This window comes from Trachypithecus francoisi, unplaced genomic scaffold, assembly GCF_009764315.1.
Source record: "Trachypithecus francoisi isolate TF-2019V2 unplaced genomic scaffold, Tfra_2.0 Lachesis_group3, whole genome shotgun sequence".
Lineage (NCBI taxonomy): Eukaryota > Metazoa > Chordata > Mammalia > Primates > Cercopithecidae > Trachypithecus > Trachypithecus francoisi.
The window spans coordinates 2,952,588-2,972,253 of NW_022681468.1; the positions used below are offsets into that span (position 1 = coordinate 2,952,588).

At 46.1% G+C, this 19,666-nt stretch overlaps 1 protein-coding gene across 18 annotated transcripts in view; it reads right to left on the minus strand.

Annotated features, from left to right (window-relative positions):
* Window positions 1-19,666, minus strand: part of KLC1 (kinesin light chain 1) — a 75,692-nt gene that overhangs the window by 29,792 nt on the left and 26,234 nt on the right. For all 18 annotated transcript variants that reach the window (XM_033191134.1, XM_033191136.1, XM_033191132.1 and 15 more), the window contains exons 2-7: window positions 18,518-18,779; window positions 15,545-15,775; window positions 10,850-10,928; window positions 10,100-10,325; window positions 2,627-2,714; window positions 1,939-2,040 (exon numbers count right to left, since the gene is read on the minus strand). In XM_033191134.1, coding sequence (XP_033047025.1) covers window positions 1,939-2,040; window positions 2,627-2,714; window positions 10,100-10,325; window positions 10,850-10,928; window positions 15,545-15,775; window positions 18,518-18,778 — 987 coding nt within the window. In that variant the 5' untranslated portion in view covers window position 18,779. The remainder of the gene's footprint in view (window positions 1-1,938; window positions 2,041-2,626; window positions 2,715-10,099; window positions 10,326-10,849; window positions 10,929-15,544; window positions 15,776-18,517; window positions 18,780-19,666) is intronic.

The window sequence follows — 19,666 nt, forward strand, 5'->3', positions numbered from 1 at the left end:
TGCCTAGGACATTTTTAACTCAATTATTCAAGATGCAGTTCCAACACCCACCTTCCCTGAGAAAACATCCCCAACACCCCCCGGCTCTGGCCCGCAGGAACCCGCACTCCATGTCTTCCCAGAGCTCTCTATTCTAGACGCTGCTGTGCCCTCTGCGGTCCTCAGTCTGTCCAGTGGACTGTGTCCTAGTAGGAGGGACCACATCTCTGATCTGTAAATCACCAACTCTAAGCAGGGGGCTCGAAATGAATGAAAGGGTAAATACATGAATGAATTTGGCAGGTCATCTTATATGGTTCCTAATTCTTAATTTGATACTTCTGTGCTGTCCCTGACTTTAACTCCAGCCCACCTCAAATTCGACCATTCTATTTCAGAAACATGCAGATTGGCGGCGTGATACAATGCTACCTATATAACCGGATAAGGAGCCCTTTTTCATTCTTTCTCCCCCATTCCTTGCCATGTGGCTCAAAATTAACTGATAAGAATCACTGATAAATAATCACTAAAAATACCAAGTTAAAATACCATTTGTGCAGCTGGGCGCAGTGGCTCATAATCCCAGCACTGTGGGACGCTGAGACAGACGGATCACCTGAGGTCAGGAGTTCGAGATCAGCCTGGCCAACATGGTGAAACCCCATCTCTACTAAAAAATACAAAAATTAGCCGGGCGTGGTGGTACATGCCTATAATCCCAGCTACCCAGGAGGCTGAGGCAGGAGAATCCCTGAATCCGGGAGGCGGAGGCTGCAGTGAGCCAAGATCGTGCCCCTACAGTCCAGCCTGGGTGACAGAGCAAGACTCCGTCTCAGAGAAAAAAAAAAAAACACAATCTGTGGTTACTCATCAGACAGACCTAATACCTCAATCTCTGTAACATCTGAAGAGACTGCCATACAGAGCACTGCTGAAATGAACAAGTTACGCTATATTTTTTCAATACCTAATTACCATAAACTGTAGCAGCTGGTATTAAATATACATGACACTGACTCAATCTATAGCTCTGAGTTAATCTTTAGTTATAATAATAATTATTTCATTTCTCAGCTTCATAAAGCATATTTAGTAAATTTATCTTTAAACTATCATGTTTTTCTTATTGACAAGCACATGTTCCACTGTCAAATGCAATGCTCCCAGGCTTTCCATCTCTAGTCCTCAGACATGTCTTCTTCAATCAGAGTCACTTCTAGGCCACCTTGGACGGCACCAGACTCAGGACTGCACCTTTCTAAATGCACACGTTTCATAACTGGACCTTCTTTTCTTTCTTTTTTTTTTTCTTTAGAGACGAGGTCTCACTGTGTTACCCAAGCTGATCTTGAACTTCCTAGGCTCAAGTGATCCTCCCACCTTGGCCTCCCAAAGTGCTGGGATTACAGGCATGAGCCACTGCGCCCAGCTTGTAATTGAGTCTTAAACGCTGATTTGTATAGGCCAATCTGGCTTTGTTTTGTGGGTTATTCGCTAATTAAATGAGTTGTTTCCAGCTAATAGTCAGTTAAAAACACATCACAGTGGTTATTTCTCAAAACCTAAAACTGAAAAATTTTTAAAAACACAAAAAACAGGGCTGGGCATGGTGGCTCACACCTGTAATTCTAGCACTTTGGGAGGCCAAGACGGGCAGATCAGGAGGTCAAGAGATCAAGAACATCCTGGCCAACATGGTGAAACCCTATCTCTACTACAAATACAAAAATTAGCTGGGCGTGGTGCTGCATGCCTGTAGTCCCAGCTACTTGGAAGACTGAGGCAGGAGAACCACTTGAACCATGGAGGTGGAGGTTGCAGTGAGCCAAGATCGCACCACCACACTCCAGCCCGGTGACAGAACGAGACTCATCTCAAAAAATAAATAAATAAAACACACACACACACACACACAACAAAAATCTCTAAGACGACGACTGTCCCCTTCTTTTGTACCTTTTCTCGGATTTCCAGAGCTCTTTTGCACAACGGCTCTGCTTCTTTGTACTTTCCTCTTTTACCATAAAGGACTGCAAGGTTATTCAAAGTCGCCGCGACCTGTCAACACAGAGAAACCACTAAGAATGGTAAAAGATAACCAAATACAGTACATTTATACACCACATATTCATTTATACTCAATCTATACAGTAAAGCATTCTTAGTCGCATAGAACAATATGACTTCAGTTAAAAGGAAAAGCGCAATTCACTAGAGTATAGATTATACAAAGTAATACTGCAGAACACTAAAATTAAACACATCAACGTCAAAAACATAATACCGACTTTTAAAAAATTTCCCTGGAAGCCACAAAGCCAACCAAAACAGATTCATATGCAAATCTGACCAGATTTTAATGAAGACAATGTAATTATTCAGAAAAAAATTTCTAGAAGGACATGCAATTTGATTTACAATCAAAAAACAGTTGGTGATCCATGTGAGGAGGGGTCATAAACAAATTAGATGTGCTCTGGCCTATCACTAGCACTGAGTAAATGAGGACCTCCTACCTGCACCATCTAGCGAAAAGGCAGTGCTTAAACTTTCCCTGTTGAGTTTAATGGTAAAATGAGTTGGATAAAAGAAATATATGGCGAAAATAAAATATAAAAAGAATGAAAGAACTTGATATACAAACCGCAGGATGATCTTTGCCCAAAGTTTTCTCACGAATAGCCAAGGCATCATTCAGTAGGTTAGCTGCATCTTTGTATTTATTCTGATCCCTAAATGGAAAAACACACATTAAGTGTTTTAGATAAGTGTTTCAGATGTAGATCACTATAGCTTTTTTTTTTTTTTTTCCTCCTGAGACGGAGTCTCACTCTGTTGCACAGGCTGGAGTGCAGTGGCATCATCTTGGCTCACTGCAATCTCCGCCTCCCGGGTTCAAGCAATTCTCTGCCTCAGCCTCCTGAGTAGCTAGGATTACAGGCATCTGCCACCACGCCTGGCTAATTTTTGTATTTTTAGTAGAGACGAGGTTTCACCATGTTGGCCAGGCTGGTTTCAAACTCCTGACTTCATGATCCACTCGCCTCGGCCTCCCAAAGTGCTGGGATTACAGGTGTGAGTCACCGCGCCCGGCCTCATTACAGCTTTTTTAAATATAATTTTCAACTATAGAAAAAAAAAGTTAAGCTTAAACTATTTAAGAAGCCAGGTAGGGGCCGGGCGCGGTGGCTCAAGCCTGTAATCCCAGCACTTTGGGAGGCCGAGACGGGCGGATCACGAGGTCAGGAGATCGAGACCATTCTGGCTAATACGGTGAAACCCTGTCTCTACTTAAAAATACAAAAAACTAGCCGGGCGACGAGGCGGGCGCCTGTAGTCCCAGCTATTTGGGAGGCTGAGGCAGGAGAATGGCATAAACCCGGGAGGCGGAGCTTGCAGTGAGCTGAGATCCGGCCACTGCACTCCAGCCTGGGTGGCAGAGCAAGACTCCGTCTCAAAAAAAAAAAAAAAAAAGAAGCCAGGTGCAGTGGCTCACGCCTGTAATCTCAACACTTTGGGAGGTTGAGGCGGGTGGATCACGAGGTCAGGAGATCGAGACCATCCTGGCTAACACAGTGAAACCCCGTCTCTACCAAAAATACAAAAAAATTAGCCAGGCGTGGTGGCGGGCACCTGTAGTCCCAGCTACTCGGGAGGCTGAGGCAGGAGAATGGCATGAACCTGGGAGGAGGAGCTTGCGGTGAGCTGAGATCGCGCCACTGCACTCCAGCCTAGGCAACAGAGCGAGACTCTGTCTCAAAAAAGAAAGAAAGAAAGAAAGAAAAACCACAAGCTTATGGGTGGGGGAAAAAACACTGGAAGGAGGCCGGGCGTGGTGGCTCAAGCCTGTAATCCCAGCACTTTGGGAGGCCAAGACGGGTGGATCACGAGGTCAGGAGATTGAGACCATCCTGGCTAACACGGTGAAACCCCGTCTCTACTAAAAAATACAAAAACCTAGCCGGGCGTGGTGGTGGGCGCCTGTAGTCCCAGCTGCTCGGGAGGCTGAGGCAGGAGAATGGCGTGAACCTGGGAGGCGGAGCTTGCAGTGAGCCGAGATCCGGCCACTGCACTCCAGCCTGGGTGACAGAGCGAGACTCCGTCTCAAAAAAAAAAAAAAAAAAAAAACACTGGAAGGAAATCCATCAATAAATGGACTGGCAAGGTGAACTCTGGGATCAGACCCAACTAGCTTCCGAACTTGACCTTCCCATCTAGGCCACTGGGAAGATAATGTCCCCACACTACAGTGTTGTCATGCTTATGCCAGTTGGCCAGCACAGAGTAAGTGCAACAATCTAGAATAATGGACCAAGCTTGCATTTGGTATCAGACAGAATTAATTCTAGTGTCTGAGCTTGGGCTCTGCCAGTTAATGGCTACACAGCTTTGGGTGCATTAAGTGACCTCACGCAGTCCCAGCCTTCCCATCTACAAAGCAAGTATGTGATCTATTGCACAGTCTTGCTGTAAGATGATATGCTACATGTACACTGAAAAAGCCTTTTAAAAAACAGCAAACAAAAGTAAATATATTGTTGTGTCTGAATTTGGTACCCAATCTGCCTCCATTTTATTCAGTATGGAGGAATGAAGAATCTTTCTTGATTGGAGTAAAACAGCAACACCCCAGAACCAGGAACTCTCAGTTTAAGCATGCTACTCACTACTGATGTGACTGAAAACAAGTATTTGCTTTTGAGACTTAGTATACATCTTTCTCAATTGAGTAGTAGTAACTGCCTGGCAAGGCTTTGCCCTGCAGAACGTGAGAAAGACTAATAAGGCTTCTAGAACCTCTGAAGCACACTAATTCTGGCCAAGTATTAATATACTATTGTTTCTTTTTTCATCCTATTACATGCTATTGTAGGCTGCCTCAAACTTTTTGTGAAAGTCGACAAGTACAAAATAGAGTTCCAAAAAGTAGTGGCCAGGTGCAGGGGCTCACGCCTGCAATCCTAGCACTTTGGGAGGCTGAGGCGGGCAGACTGCCTGAGCTCAGGAGTTCGAAACAAGCCTGGGCAACACAGTGAAATCCCATCTCTACTAAAATACAAAAAATTAGCCAGGCGTGGTGGCATGCACCTGTAGTCCCAGCTACTCGGGAGGCTGAGGCAGGAGAACTGTAGCAAATGCAATTTAAAAATAAGCTACCAAGGCTGGGCGTGGTGGCGCACACCTGTAATCCTAGCATTTTGGGAGGCCGAGGCGGGTGGATCACCTGAGGTCAGGAGTTCAAGATCAGCCTGACCAACATGGCGAGACCCTGTCTCTACTAAAAATACAAAAATTAGCTAGGCATGGGGCAGGCGCCTGTAATCCCAGCTACTCGGGAGGCTGAGACAGGAGAATCGCTTGAACCCAGGAGGCAGAGGTTGCAGTGAGCTGAGGTCGTGCCATCACACTCCAGCTTGGGCAACAACAGCAAAACTCCGTCTAAAAAAAATATAAATAAATAAAATAAGCTACCTAAAGTGTTATGAGAATTTATGAGGCTGGACACAGTGGCTCACCCCTGTAATTCCAACACTTTGAGAGGCCAAGGCAGGTGGGTCACCTGAGGTCAGGAGTTTGAGACCGGCCTGACCAAGATGATAAAACCCTGTCTCTACTAAAAATAAAAAAAACTAGCTGGGCGTGGTGGCTGGTGCCTGTAATCCCAGCTACTCGGGAGGCCAAGGCAGGAGAATCACTTGAACCCAGGAGGAGGGGTTGCAATGAGCCAAGATGGTGCCATTGCACTCCAGCCTGGGTGACAGAGCAAGACTCTGTCTCAAAAAAAAAAAAAAAAATGTCTGGGCACGGTGGTTCACACCTGTAATCCTAGCACTTTGGGAGGCCGAGGTGGGTAGATCACTTTGGGAGGCTGAGGTCAGGAGTTTGAGAACAGCCTGGCCAACATGGCGAAACTCTGTCTCTAGTAAAAATAGAAAAAATTAGCCGGGCGTGGTGGCAGTCGCCTGTAATCCCAGCTACTTGGGAGGCTGAGGCAGGAGAATTGCTTGAACCTGGGAGGCGGAGGTTGCAGTGAGCCGAGATTGCGCCACTGCACTCCAGTCAGGGGGATAAGAGCGAGACCTCATTTCAAAAAAAAAAAAAAAAAAAAGAATTAAATGAGGTATACTAAGCACTTCTGTAAACAATGACATACTATAAAATGTCTGGGACTATTAATTAGCAGTGGTTCTCAGGTGTGGTCCCAAACCAACAGCAGTCAGCCTCAACTGGAACTTACTAGAAACCCAGAACTACCCCAGCCCTGCTGATCCAAGAACTCTGGGAGTGGGACCAGCACACTGCGATTTGTTAAATCAAGTGGGCTTAAGAAGCCCACCAAGGCCGGGCGCGGTGGCTCAAGCCTGTAATCCCAGCACTTTGGGAGGCCGAGACGGGCGGATCACGAGGTCAGGAGATCGAGACCATCCTGGCTAACACGGTGAAACCCCGTCTCTACTAAAAAAAAATACAAAAAATTAGCCGGGCGAGATGGCGGGCGCCTGTAGTCCCAGCTACTCGGGAGGCTGAGGCGAGAGAATGGCGTAAACCCGGGAGGCGGAGCTGCAGTGAGCTGAGATCCGGCCACTGCACTCCAGCCTGGGCGACACAGCGAGACTCCGTCTCAACAAAAAAAAAAAAAAAAAAAAAGAAGCCCACCAAGAACTCAAATTCAAAAGAAAACAAAAATAGAATCCTAAAGCATTAAAATCCTAACAGAGCCGGGCGCAGTGGCTCAAGACTGTAATCCCAGCACTTTGGGAGGCTGAGACGGGCAGATCACGAGGTCAGGAGATCGAGACCATCCTGGCTAACACGGTGAAACCCCATCTCTACTAAAAATACAAAAAACTAGCCGGGTGAGGTGGCGGGCGCCTGTAGTCCCAGCTACTCAGGAGGCTGAGGGAGGAGAATGGCATGAACCCAGGAGGCGGAGTTTGCAGTGAGCTGAGATCCAGCCACTGCACTCCAGTCCGGGCGACAGAGCGAGACTCTGTCTCAAAAATAAATAAATAAATAAATAAAATCCTAACAGAAAAATGTGCAAGGTAACAGGAAATTCACAGAAGGATGCAAATGACTATGTAAATGATTATGTCGGCACCCCAGGATGCAAATGACTATGCAAATGATTATGTAAAAATACATAATCAGAGAAATATAAATTAAAACACAATGCATACTCTATCTCCACCAACAGAACAGAGCCCCCCACCTCCAGGGTGGCACCCGTGCAGCAGGAGCATGGGTAGGCACAGCCTTTCTGAGTGGCAGTTTGGCAGCAGGTACCAAGGACTATAAAATGTTTATACTCTAACCTGTCTTAGGAATTTATCCTAAAAAAAGAAATACATGGCTGGGCACAGTGGCTCATACCTGTAATCCTAGCACTTTGGAAGGCCGAGGAGGATGGATCACCTGAGGTCAGGAGTTTTGAGACCAGCCTGGCCAACACGACAAAACACTGTCTCTACTAAAAAATACAAAACATTAGCGGGGCTTAGTGGCAGGCGCCTGTAGTCCCAGCTACTCGGGAGGCTGAGGCAGGAGAACTGCTTGAACTCAAGAAGCTGAGGTTGTAGTGAGCTGAGATCACTCCATTGCACTACAGCCTGGGCGACAAGAGCAAAACCCCATCTCAAAAAAAAAAAAAAGAAAGAAAGAAATCCAGGCCAGGCGTGGTAACTTGTAGCTCACACCTAGAATCCCAGCACTATGGGAAGCCATGGCAGAGGATCCTTTGGAGCCCACGAGTTTGAGACCAGCCTGGGCAACATGGTGGGACGCCATCTCTACAATAAATAAATAAATAAATAAATCCAAACTCTTGAACAAAACTTATAAAGATCAGTAAAATATGAAAGAAAAAAAAAAAAGCTTACAATTATGTGTCCTTAACACAAGAATGATGGAATAACAAGCTAAACAGTAGAACACTGAATATGAACACAGATGCAGCTACTGTTTTTCCCAAACATCTACGCACACAGGTCGGCTCTCACTATAATGCCAGGGAACCACGAGACTGGCGGAGGCCACGGCACCCCAGCGCCCAGCAGTGATGTGTGTGCCCATGCACGCCGTACACAACAAAAACCTAGTTATGCTTACTTAACTCATTTATATTAATAACATCCAGTACTGTCCAGAAACTTCCATATGTTTTAATAGGCACATAATTTTTTTTAAAAAACAAAAAACACAAAAACGCTGGCCAAGTGCAGTGGTTCCCAACCTGTAACCCTAGCACTATGGGAGTACCAAGCTGATCAGATCACTTAAGCCCAGGAGCTTGAGACCAGCCTGGGCAACATGGCAAAATGCCGTCTCTACAAAATATATACAATTTAGCTGGGCATAGTGGTGCATGCCTACGGTCCCAGCTACTCAGGAGGTTGAGGCAGGAGGATTGCTTGAGGCCAGGAGTCGGAGGTGGCAATGACCCATGATCGCATCACTTTTTTGACCCTATCTCAAAACACAAATTTTGTTGGAATGAACTGTCTCAATCTATTCAGAGCTAAATGCAAATATCTCTGACTAAGAAATACCTACAGTGAAATATGCAAACAATTGGCCAGGCACAGTGGCTCACGCCTGTAATCCCAGCACTTTGGGAGGCCGAGGCAGGAGGATCAGTTGAGGTCAGGAGTTTGAGATCAACCTGGCCAACATGGTGAAACCCTGTCTCTACTAAAAATACAAAAGTTAGCCAGCCATGGTGGCACGCGCCTGTAATCCCAGCTACTTAGGAGGCTGAAGCAGGAGAATCACTTGAACTCAGGAAGCACAGGTTGTAGTGAGCTGAGATCGCGTCACTGCACTCCAGCCTGGGTGACAGAGCCAGACTCTGTCTCAAAAAAAAAAAAAAAAGAAAAAGAAAATACGCAAACAATCTCAACATTTACCAACAGGAAAACAGTCAAAAAATGTCTAGAATGTCCACGAAACCCTAATGCATAGTCACGGGACAGACCAAGCTGCTGACAAACTACAGAGCCAAAGGGCACGGACTCGTTTTAAATAGTGTTGTTATAACAGGGGGCTTACTTTCTTATCTGTGTGTTTTTCTTTATTTTACCAACTTTCAAAACTTATTTTATTTTTTTTTTTTTTTTTTTTTTTGAGACGGAGTCTCGCTCTGTCGCCCAGGCTGGAGTGCAGTGGCCGATCTCAGCTCACTGCAAGCTCCGCCTCCCGGGTTACGCCATTCTCTCGCCTCAGCCTCCCGAGTAGCTGGGACTACAGGCGCCTGCCATCTCGCCCGGCTAATTTTTGTATTTTTTTAGTAGAGACGGGGTTTCACCGTGTTAGCCAGGATGGTCTCGATCTCCTGACCTCGTGATCCGCCCGTCTCGGCCTCCCAAAGTGCTGGGATTACAGGCTTGAGCCACCGCGCCCGGCCTCAAAACTTATTTTTAAAGAAATTACTTATGCGTGTAGGTAGCTGTATCACCCAATTTCTCTTCAGGCGTCATTATGCCCTGCACTCTCCTCTCCCTCCACACGTCCTCCTTCTTCCTCAGGCTCCCCTCGTCCCACCCCCACAACCTCAATCCTGTCCCAAGAGGACACCCTGCCTCCAGCTCCAGCCCCCAGCTGGATCCTAGGCACTGAGCCAAAGGAACTCTCCTACCACACAACTCAGAGCGCACCACTCCCCTGGGGCATCCTCCAGCAGAGGTGAAAGAGTTAGAGGAGCACACAAGAGGCAAAGGGCAAGTTGAATCCTGGATTCCAAAAGGATGGGACAGCGTTCCAGGCCTCGGAAGGCAGGAATGACACTGCCGGGCCAAGTGGGAAGGCCATTTAGATGGAAGAAGCTGCCTGCACAGGGTCTTGTGGAAAAGGTCAAAAGAGCGTTTGGCTGGTGTGAGGGGTACATCATGGACTATTCTAAACAAGCTGAACTGAGGGGTCACGGGCAGCGTCTTGTTCTGATTTGGTGACACTCTTCCACAGAGCTTACTAAATATTTTTAATTTAACCCCTATTTAAAGAGAAGTGGATATGGTTGAAAAGTAGTTTATATAGATACATAAAAATATATTTTAAGGGGCAAAATGGTTAAAAACAATGTCTCTAGGTAAAATTCAGTAGGGAAACAAAGGTGACTAGCCTGTACACCAAGGCCAGGATGTTGAGCATGGTGGCCACGTCCGGGTGGTCATGTCCCGAAGTCTTCTCCAGGTCCTCCAGGGCCTGCTTGCAGAGGGGCACGGCTACCTCGTAGCGACCCTGCGAGGCGTACTGGATCACCAGGTTGTGGAGTGTCCGCAGCCGTGCGGGGATCTCGTAGCCACCCTGCTGAGCAGCCGCGGCTGCACTGCTGTGCTGCTGCTGGACTGCACGGAGAAAGTTCACTTCAGATGAGTTTTTAAAGACAATTATCCAGATGAGTCAGTTTCTTTAAAACTGTCTTTACTAGCTTTGGCTCAAGTTAGTACTTGGCCCCTAGTGCTATTTAAATCTTTTCCTAGTACTGTCTGGGCAGCCAGGATTAAGAGTAGTGACTATAGGGTCAGGGATGGCACCATGGCCCCTCAGTGCCATGAGACTCTTCTTGGCACCATGAAACAAGCAGAATAAGTAATTCTGACCTATCTACCCCATAAGAACCTGCAGATCACACTTGAACTGCTCATGCCTGCTGCTGTATCCTAGGGTCTACTCTAACACATTCCTGTATTCCAACATACAGCACAAATTATTTTGGAAAACCAAAGGCAACCCTGCTCTGCTGGTGCTTCCTCCAGGCAGGCCGCATGCACTAAGGCTGCCACTGAGTGTTGATTGCTATGACCGTGTTCTAGGGGGAAAACACCTCTCTCCTGCACTCGGTAACATTCCCGCATCACCCGTCACTCACTTCCTTGCCCTGGGTCGTCTTCATCATTGGGGAAAAGGTCATCCAGAGGCTCTTTGGTAGAATCAGTGTCTTTGTCCTCCTATAAAACAGATCCAGGACAACGCTTCATCTTACAAGTACTATACACATCCTGTCCTGAAAATCTTTAATATTAAATACATTTTAACTAAGAATCTTAGAAAAGATGATCAGTTTTTATCATCAAATGTAGGATAGCCCACAATCTGGCATCCATCAGTTGAACAGGAGTAATGAAAAGCTAGATAGACTAGAACACAAATACTTAAGTGCAGATCAGAGTCTGATGAAATGGGCCATGGCTGCATTTCCATGCCTCAGATCCTTCTCCTGTGCTCTGAGGGAGGTCTGGGAGAGCAGGGAAAACCCTGACTCAAAATAAAATCTTATTTGGGAACCAAATATGTAGCAACAGATGAAAATGGTGCATCTCTGATCCCCAGAGAAGTGGGGGGGCTGGATTCCTCACCACCACAATCGGCTCCAGGGCAGGATCACTGGGAGCAGTTTGAAAACTCCCAGCTTTAAAGGCCGGTGACCCATGTTTCCCCACATACTGCTGATTTAGTCAAAGAAATAAAATCAGAAACTACATAATGGGAAAGACAGGTAACAGCCTGACCAGTAAGAAATTAGCTTCACTGGGCCGGGAGCAGTGGCTCACGCCTGTAATCCCAGCACTTTGGGAGGCTGAGGTGGGCGGATCACAAGGTCAGGAGATAGAGACCATCCTGGCTAACACGGTTAAACTCCGTCTCTACTAAATAACACAAAAAATTAGCCGGGCGCGGTGGCAGGCACCTGTAGTCCCAGCTACTCGGGAGGCTAAGGCAGGAGAGTGGCGTGAACCCGGGAGGCGGAGTTTGCAGTGGTCCAAGATCGCGCCACTGCACTCCAGCCTGGGGGACAGAGCGAGACTCCGTCTCAAAAAAAAAAAATTAGCTTCGTCATGGGGCAGATGAACACTATTTGGCTCCGGAAGGGAAAATGTGATAAAGACACATTGCTTTTAGAATATTCCTGTCTGGGATGCATCAAGTATTAGACGAACCCCAACTGAGGAATGATGGACGAAGTAACTGGCCTGCATTCTTCAAAAACATCAATGTCATGAAAGACAACCACAGACGGAGGTCCCATTCCATGTGAAAGGCTACTCAAGAGATGTGACAGTCTCATGAAGGATGTGCCCCTGAACTGGGACACAGTGAAACAATGCCATGAAGGATGCTGTTGGCAGCTAACAAAAGGGGAGTATGAGCTTCAGAGGAGAGGATATGCTGGGTCTGTGTGCAACGTCCTGAGTGCCCCGGCCCTGGACTGCCACAGGAGAACCCCTCACCCTAGGGAAAGAGGCCCAGCAGCAGTAAGCAGCCGTGGCACATGCTATGCCACTCTGTGAACAGGGTTCAGAAGAAACAAGCACTCATAAGTACTCCAGAAAGGGTAAGGAGAGTCAGCTCACTGGATGTTTTCTCCAAGTTTAACACGTTTTCAAAATAATAAATTTTAAAAGTCACCGATCCTACGAAACTAGCTTTCTCCTTCTCAACGTCCTCCAGCGTCCCAGGTCAATCACAGCTGGCATCGACGTCTGCAAGTACTTGCGTTTCCATAGCACTCTAGAGCAAGCACATCTTTATTTATTTATTTAGTTAGTTAGTTATTGTCTGTTTGTTTGTTTTTTGAGATAGGGTCTCCCTCTGCCACCCAGGCTGGAGTACAGTGGCATGATCTTGGCACACTGCAACCTCCGCCTCCCAGGTTCAAATGATTCTCATGCCTCAGCCTCCCAAGTAGTGGGACCACAAGTGTACACCACCACATCTGGCTGATTTTTATGTATTTTTTAATAGAGATGAGGTTTTGCCATGTTGGCCAGGTTGGTCTTGAACTCCTGGCCTCAGGTGATCCGCCCGCTTTGGCCTCTCAAAATGTTGGGATTACACGCATGAGCTACCGCATCCGGCCTTAATTTTCTTTTCTTTTTTTTTTTTTTTTTTTGAGACAGAGGTTTACTCTGTCGTCTAGACTGGAGTGCAGTGGCGCGGATCTTGGCTCACTGCAACCTCCATCTCCTGGGTTCAAGCAATTCTCCTACCTCAACCTCCTGAGTAGCTGGAGTTACAGGTTATGTGCCACCATGCCTGGCTAATTTTTGTATTTTTAGTAGAGACAGGGTTTCACAATATTGGCCAGGCTGTCCTCCAACTCCTGACCTCAGGTGATCTGCCTGCCTCGGCCTCCCTAAGGGCAGGCATGAGCCACCGCACCCAGCCACATCTTTTAAATTAAAACATTTAGTTGGCCCCTAACCTAGAGGAGACGTGAGGGAGGAATACAGTAAGCCTCTTGAAATACCATGCTGTCAACTAAACTGCATCCTCCCCAAATTCCTATGTTAAAGCCCTAACCCCCATTGTAATGGTATTTAGAGATGAAACCTTTGGGAGGTGATTAGGACAAGATGAGCTCGAAAGGGTGGGGCCTCACGATGGGATTAGTGCCCTTATAAAAAGAGACACCACAGAGCTTACTCCCTCTCTCTCTCTGTACCACATGAGAACACAAAGAGATAGTAGCAGTCTGCAAGCCAGAAAGAAGGCCCTCACCAGAACCGGACCCTGCTGGTACCCTGATCTTGGATTTCCAGAGCTATGAGAAAATAAATGTTAAGCCACCCAGCCTGTGGTATCTGTTACAGTAGCCCAAGCAGATGAAGACACAGGAGAAATGTAGGTTTGCTGGTGCTACACATAAGACTGTTTCAGTAGTCTTAGAATGGGGATTCGAACCAGAGACACAAATGTGCACCTCTCTAGTATTCTGATTATGTATGTGAACATGCCTGGCACCATATAGGTATTTAAAAAATGTTAGTTCCGGCAGGGCGCGGTGGCTCAAGCCTGTAATCCCAGCACTTTGGGAGGCCGAGACGGGTGGATCACGAGGTCAGGAGATCGAGACCATCCTGGCCTACACGGTGAAACCCCGTCTCTACTAAAAAAATACAAAAAACTAGCCAGGCGAGGTGGCAGGCGCCTGTAGTCCCAGCTACTCAGGAGGCTGAGGCAAGAAAATTCCGTGAACCCGGGAGGCGGAGCTTGCAGTGAGCTGAGATCGCACCACTGCACTCCAGCCTGGGCGACAGAGGAGACTCCGTCTCAAAAAAAAAAAAAAAAAAAGTTAGTTCCAAATGCAACGTGCAACACTGGACTAGGTCCTAGCACAGAAAAGAGATACTAGTGGAAGGCCTGGTGACATCCAAACCAAGCTTGTGTTTCAGTTAACAGTAAAGTATTGATGTTAATATCTTAGTTCTGACCACTGATCTATGATTATGTAAGATTAGGGGAAACCGGGTTATGGTTCTTCTCAAACTTTCCAACTTTTCGATCAATTTAAAATTATTCCATTGGAAACTTGAGAGAAGGGTAAAATTTTTAAAAATTAAAAATAAGTAAAATAAAATAATTCCAAAATTTAGAAATTTTCTTTAAAAAGAAGTTAACTGAGGCTGGGCATGGTGGCTCACGCCTGTAATCCCAGCACTTTGGGAGGCTGAGGCAGGCGGATCACAAGATCAGGAGATCAAGACCATCCTGGCTAACACAGTGAAACCCTGTCTCTACTAAAAATACAAAAAATTAACCAGGTGTGGTAGCACACGCCTGTAGTCCCAGCTACTTGGGAGGCTGAGGCAGGAGAATCGCTTGAACCCAGGAGGCGGAGGTTGCAATAAGTCAAGATCATGCCACTGCACTCCAGCCTGGGCGACAGAACAAGACTCCACCTCAAAAAAAAAAAAAGAAGTTAACTGAATCAGAAATAAATGTTGAATGAAAAATAACTGAGACCAGGATAAACATCCAAATATAGCCAACAGAGAAAGAAAAAGGCTGGGCACGGTGGCTCCCACCTAGAATCCCACCACTTTGGGAGGCTGAGGTGGGAAGATCACTTGAAGCCAGGAGTTCAAGACCAGCCTGGCCAAAATAGTGAAACCCCATCTCTACTAAAAAAAAAAAAAAAAAAAATACAAAAACTTAGCTGGGCATAGTGTCACACACCTGTAATCCCAGCTACTCCGGAGGCTGAGGCAGGAGAATCGCATGAACCCGGGAGGCGGAGGTTGCAGTGAGTCAAGATTGTGCCACTGCACTCCAGCCTGAGTGACAGAGTGAGACTTTGTCTAAATAAAAGAAAAAAAAGAAAACTAAGATCCTTTCTTCCACTGCAGATATAGGAAGATAAGCCAGCAAGGGAAGCCAAGGGGAGGATGAGAGAGGTGGCAAGAGAGCCAGATGGTGTCTGGGGGACCACGGTAGTTTCAAAGAGAATGGCAATGCCAAGAACCCACCATAAGAGGCAGAGAGCTTGCCCAGAGTCCAGATTCAGATGGCCGGATTGGACCACTGCCAGACCAGCAGCTGATGGCACGGAAGCCAACCTACAGAGGGGCAAGGAAGCTCCGGAGCCTAAGCTGGGGCAGAGCTCGGGGCAGACCTCGCTGAAGGTAAGGGTGTCTCTCTGGATTGTGGCTTATATTTACAAAACATTTTTGCATGTTCTGGTCAACGTTCTAATATGAAAAGAATACGGCGAACAGAACTTCTATGACTTGCCCAGGGACTCCATTTTAAACATCAGCACCACATTTGCTACAGAGCCACTCACGGATGGGGAAATGTCGTCATCATATTTTTTTAGCTGATTCATAAACTCCAGATGCTTCTTCTCCTCCTCCAGTTGAGCCACAGACTGCTCGCTCTTCTGCAGTTTCTGCTGCGTGTTGGCCAATTCATCCCGTAGCCACTGATTCTCCTGGCACAGACGACGAACCTGCGCACGTAGTTTCTGCTTCTCGGACTCCACAGCATTCAGGTGATTTGACAAAGCCATCATAACCTGAGCAGACGGAAACGTGTGCAGCACTGTAGCGCATTGTCCAGCAAGTGTCCCTCCTATCTGTGTGAACATTCTGTGGCTGCGGCTGTAGCTTACACTCACAGATGTTTTCTCCAAAGTACAAATAAGTACCATCTGCCATTTATTTCTCTTTTCCCCTTCAGCCACAGACTACATAACAGGGTACGAAAAAGAAAATCACATGCTCAGAATGCCTACAAAAAACTATTTATTTTTTTGAAGAGCATGTCAAATGAACTAGCAATGAAAACACAGCTACCCTTCTGATGAAACTGTATTATTTTACTTTCTATCAAGATGGCCCCAACATAATTTTTATAGACCCTTTCCCATGTGTGAGGCCTTGTGTACACACATGCATGTCTGCACACAGAGTGCAGGTTGGTGAAGGGCTGGAGGTGGAAGTCAGAGAACAGGGCACATACAAATCTTCCTCGATGTTCCAAGGTGAGAGAAGACATCTCTGTAGCTACCACGAAAAGTAAGAATGCACTGGTGTACTCATAAGCTTACGTTTATGTCACAAAATCCAGGGAACACTCCAGGGCTCTGCCTACAGAGTGCTCACTAGTTTCTGGAACAGACCAGCATGAAGCCATGGCAACTTCCTAGGAGCATAAGAGCAGAAAGATCTAGGAGAGCTGACTGGCTACAATCTGTTCTCTCTTTAGAACATGTATCTGCCCTTCCCTCTCATACATAATAACCAGGTTATTATCCTCCTAGGTTTAAAACCTGAAACTCCAGAAGGTGGGACTTTTTCTTCCTTCTTTTTGTAAAACTCTTATCTGCGACACCAAAAAAGCAAGTTTAAATTCATGTCACCTGTTCTCAAGATAACAGAACTTGAGAAATAATAGGCTCACAATATCCAAACAAAGCTACAGTTCTGCAACTCAAGTCTGTAAACGAAGACACTAAAACCAGGGTGTAGGCGCTCACTTCCGCTATGAAAGCAGAAACCACTGGCCAGCAGCCCTTCTTCTGCTCCATTCACTCACTCAACTAGAGAAAGCTAAGAAGTCAAGCTTTAGTATAGTTAATTTTACCTAAGATATGCTGGCAGAGCCAGAAGTTATCAGGAGAGAGAATTTAAAAACCTAGATGTTTCCAGTGTTTTCATCTCTATGTCAAGCATGATATTACAGAAACAAAGGTTAGTCAAAGATATGATGCAATTTGCTCCTGGGATTGCAGAGACCATCACCTACTGGCCAGTGTCCATTCTCCTTTCCTTCCTTAGGCTTGAGAACCTGCCACTGCAAGTGGGAAGACAACATTCCCCAGTCTCCCACTCACCCAGGTACAGCCATGAGGTCTGGCCTATGAAATGTAAGCACTGCTGTACACAACATCAAAGAAGCAGCCTTCAAGGAAGGAGGCATGTCCTTCCTTTCCCTTCCCCTATGCTAGAACAGGGCCACATGGCTGCCACTGGAGCTCACTCTCAGTCCCCAAGACAGGCTGCCAAGGTGTAGTGTGGCAGATGTTAGCAGCCTGAGTACTCCCGATGACTGTGCAGCTACAGAACCCGTCCAGGATAGTGTACCTCAGTACTTGTTTGACAAACGTCTTGTGGTTTAAGCCACTGTTTTTGTTTTTTTGATACTGGCAGCCAAATCAAATCCTAAATGATACACAGCAGTATCCACTATTTTGGCTCTGCTTTTTAAAATTCGGAGAGGCCCTGAGGTCAGGAGTTCAAGACAAGCCTGGCCAACATGGTGAAATCCTGTTTCTACTAAAAAAACAAAAAATTAGCCAGGAATGGTGGTACGTGCCTATAATCCCAGCTACTTGGGAGGTTGAGGCAGGATAATCACTTGAACCCGGCGGGTGGAGGCTGCAGTGAGCCGAGACTGAGCCATTGCACTCCAGCCTGGGCAACAAGAGCAAACACCGTCTCAAAAAAATAAAAAATAAAAATAAAATTCAGAGTCCAGGCATAGTGGCTCACGCCTGTAATCCCAGCACTTTGCTGAGGCAGGCAGATCACGTGAGGTTGGGAGTTTAAGACCAGCCTAACCAACATGGAGAAACCCTGTCTCTACTAAAAATACAAATTAGCCAGGTGTGGTGGCGCATAATCCCAGCTACTTGGGAGGCTGAGGCAGGAGAATCACTTGAGCCCAGGAGGCAGAGGTTGCAGTGAGCCGAGATCGCACCATTGCACTCCAACGTGGGCAGCAAGAGCAAAACTCCATCTCAATCAATCAATCAATCAATAAAATTCTTATGGGCCCAAATCAATAGTAATTAATTAATATACAGAACACACATGTAAGTGGATCTGGTTTTTTTGTTTTTTGTTTTCTTTGAGACAAAGCCTCGCTCTGTCACCCAGGCTGGAGTGCAGTGGCGCAATTTTGGCTCCCTGCAACCTCTGCCTCCCAGGTTCAAGTGATTCTTCTGCCTCAAGCCTGCCTAGTAGCTGGGATTACACACGCCAGCCACCAGGCCTGGCTAATTTTTGTATTTTTAGTACAGTCCGCATTTCACATGTTGGCCAGGCTGGTCTCAAATTCCTGACCTCAAGTGATCCACCTGCCTCGGCCTCCCAAAGCACTTGATTACAGGCGTGAGCCACTGCACTCGGCCTGGATCTGTTATTTTATAACCATCTTTCCTCTTCTTCAGTGAAACTGCTTATTTCAAACAAAGTCTCCATTTTACCAAACCATCAAAAGTTCTTGATGATATCTGAGTCATTCTCGCTCATACCTGTGCCTCACTCAGGCCGAGCTCCAACATCTCCAGTGACTTCCGGATCATGTTTGATTTCTCCTCCACCAGGTTACTTTCATCATCTTTCTTCAAACACTTCAGGGTCTCCAGCAAACTTTGTAAAATGGAATTGTGCTCATTCTTCAAAGCTTCCAGCCCCTGAATTACTTGCTTTGTTTTAGAAATAATTTCATCCTGCGTAAGCTTCTCCAACTTGTCTTCCTTTATGTACACCATTGTGGACATGTTGTCATACATTCTGGAATGAAAAAAGAAAAAGAAATTAGACCCCTCATTACAGGTTTCATTTGTTACATCAAGTAAACATGAAAATTTTTTAATTAACATTTTATAGGGGAATAATAAATATGCACATTAGTAATTTATGATCTTGAAGTACCACATTCTGCCCTGTTTCTGTTTTTCCTTTGCAGACACATTTAATTACTTTTCTGGTTGATGTTTCCATTCTTTTTTATGACAGCAACTGAAATTAATGCCAAAGATTAAAAGCAGCAAAACATCTAAATGACATTTCCAAAACACATAGCCTCAGTGAACAACATTTTTTCTCAAAATGTTTGCAAGCCTTTTTCTCTTCCTAATGAAATGCAGAAAGAACACTACATTCTTGGTAACATGTTTAACTGGACAAAGGCTTGAAAAGGAGTCATGCAGCTGGAAGAAGAAAGAAAAACCAGTCACAGAACATGGAACAGGAAGAGCAGCAGGGGAGAAGCAGACCTGGAAGACACAGGGCACCAAGGACAGGAGCAGGATGGTCACCGGGCAGGCTCACAGATGAGGAGGGCACAGTGAAGCACCGCCGGGGCCAGGCCCAGGGTGACGTGATGCAGTGTCTAGAATGGGCTTTCAAACACCCAAGTGAGAAAGAAAAGGGGGAGGAAAGGGGCATACAAAACAGCATCATTTGTGCTGGTGTGTCTGACAGCCACTGGCACTGAGCAATGGATTCCTCTGCTAGCCTCTCTCCTTTTTACTAAGTCTTAAAACTACATAGTTAAGTTTAAAAAACAGAAAGATAATGAGCAGTGATCTTTTCGGCAGAGTGACAGGGATGGAGGCGAGATTACACGTCAGAGTTATTTCCTTCATAACACTGCCACTGTCTGAAATCTCACATTT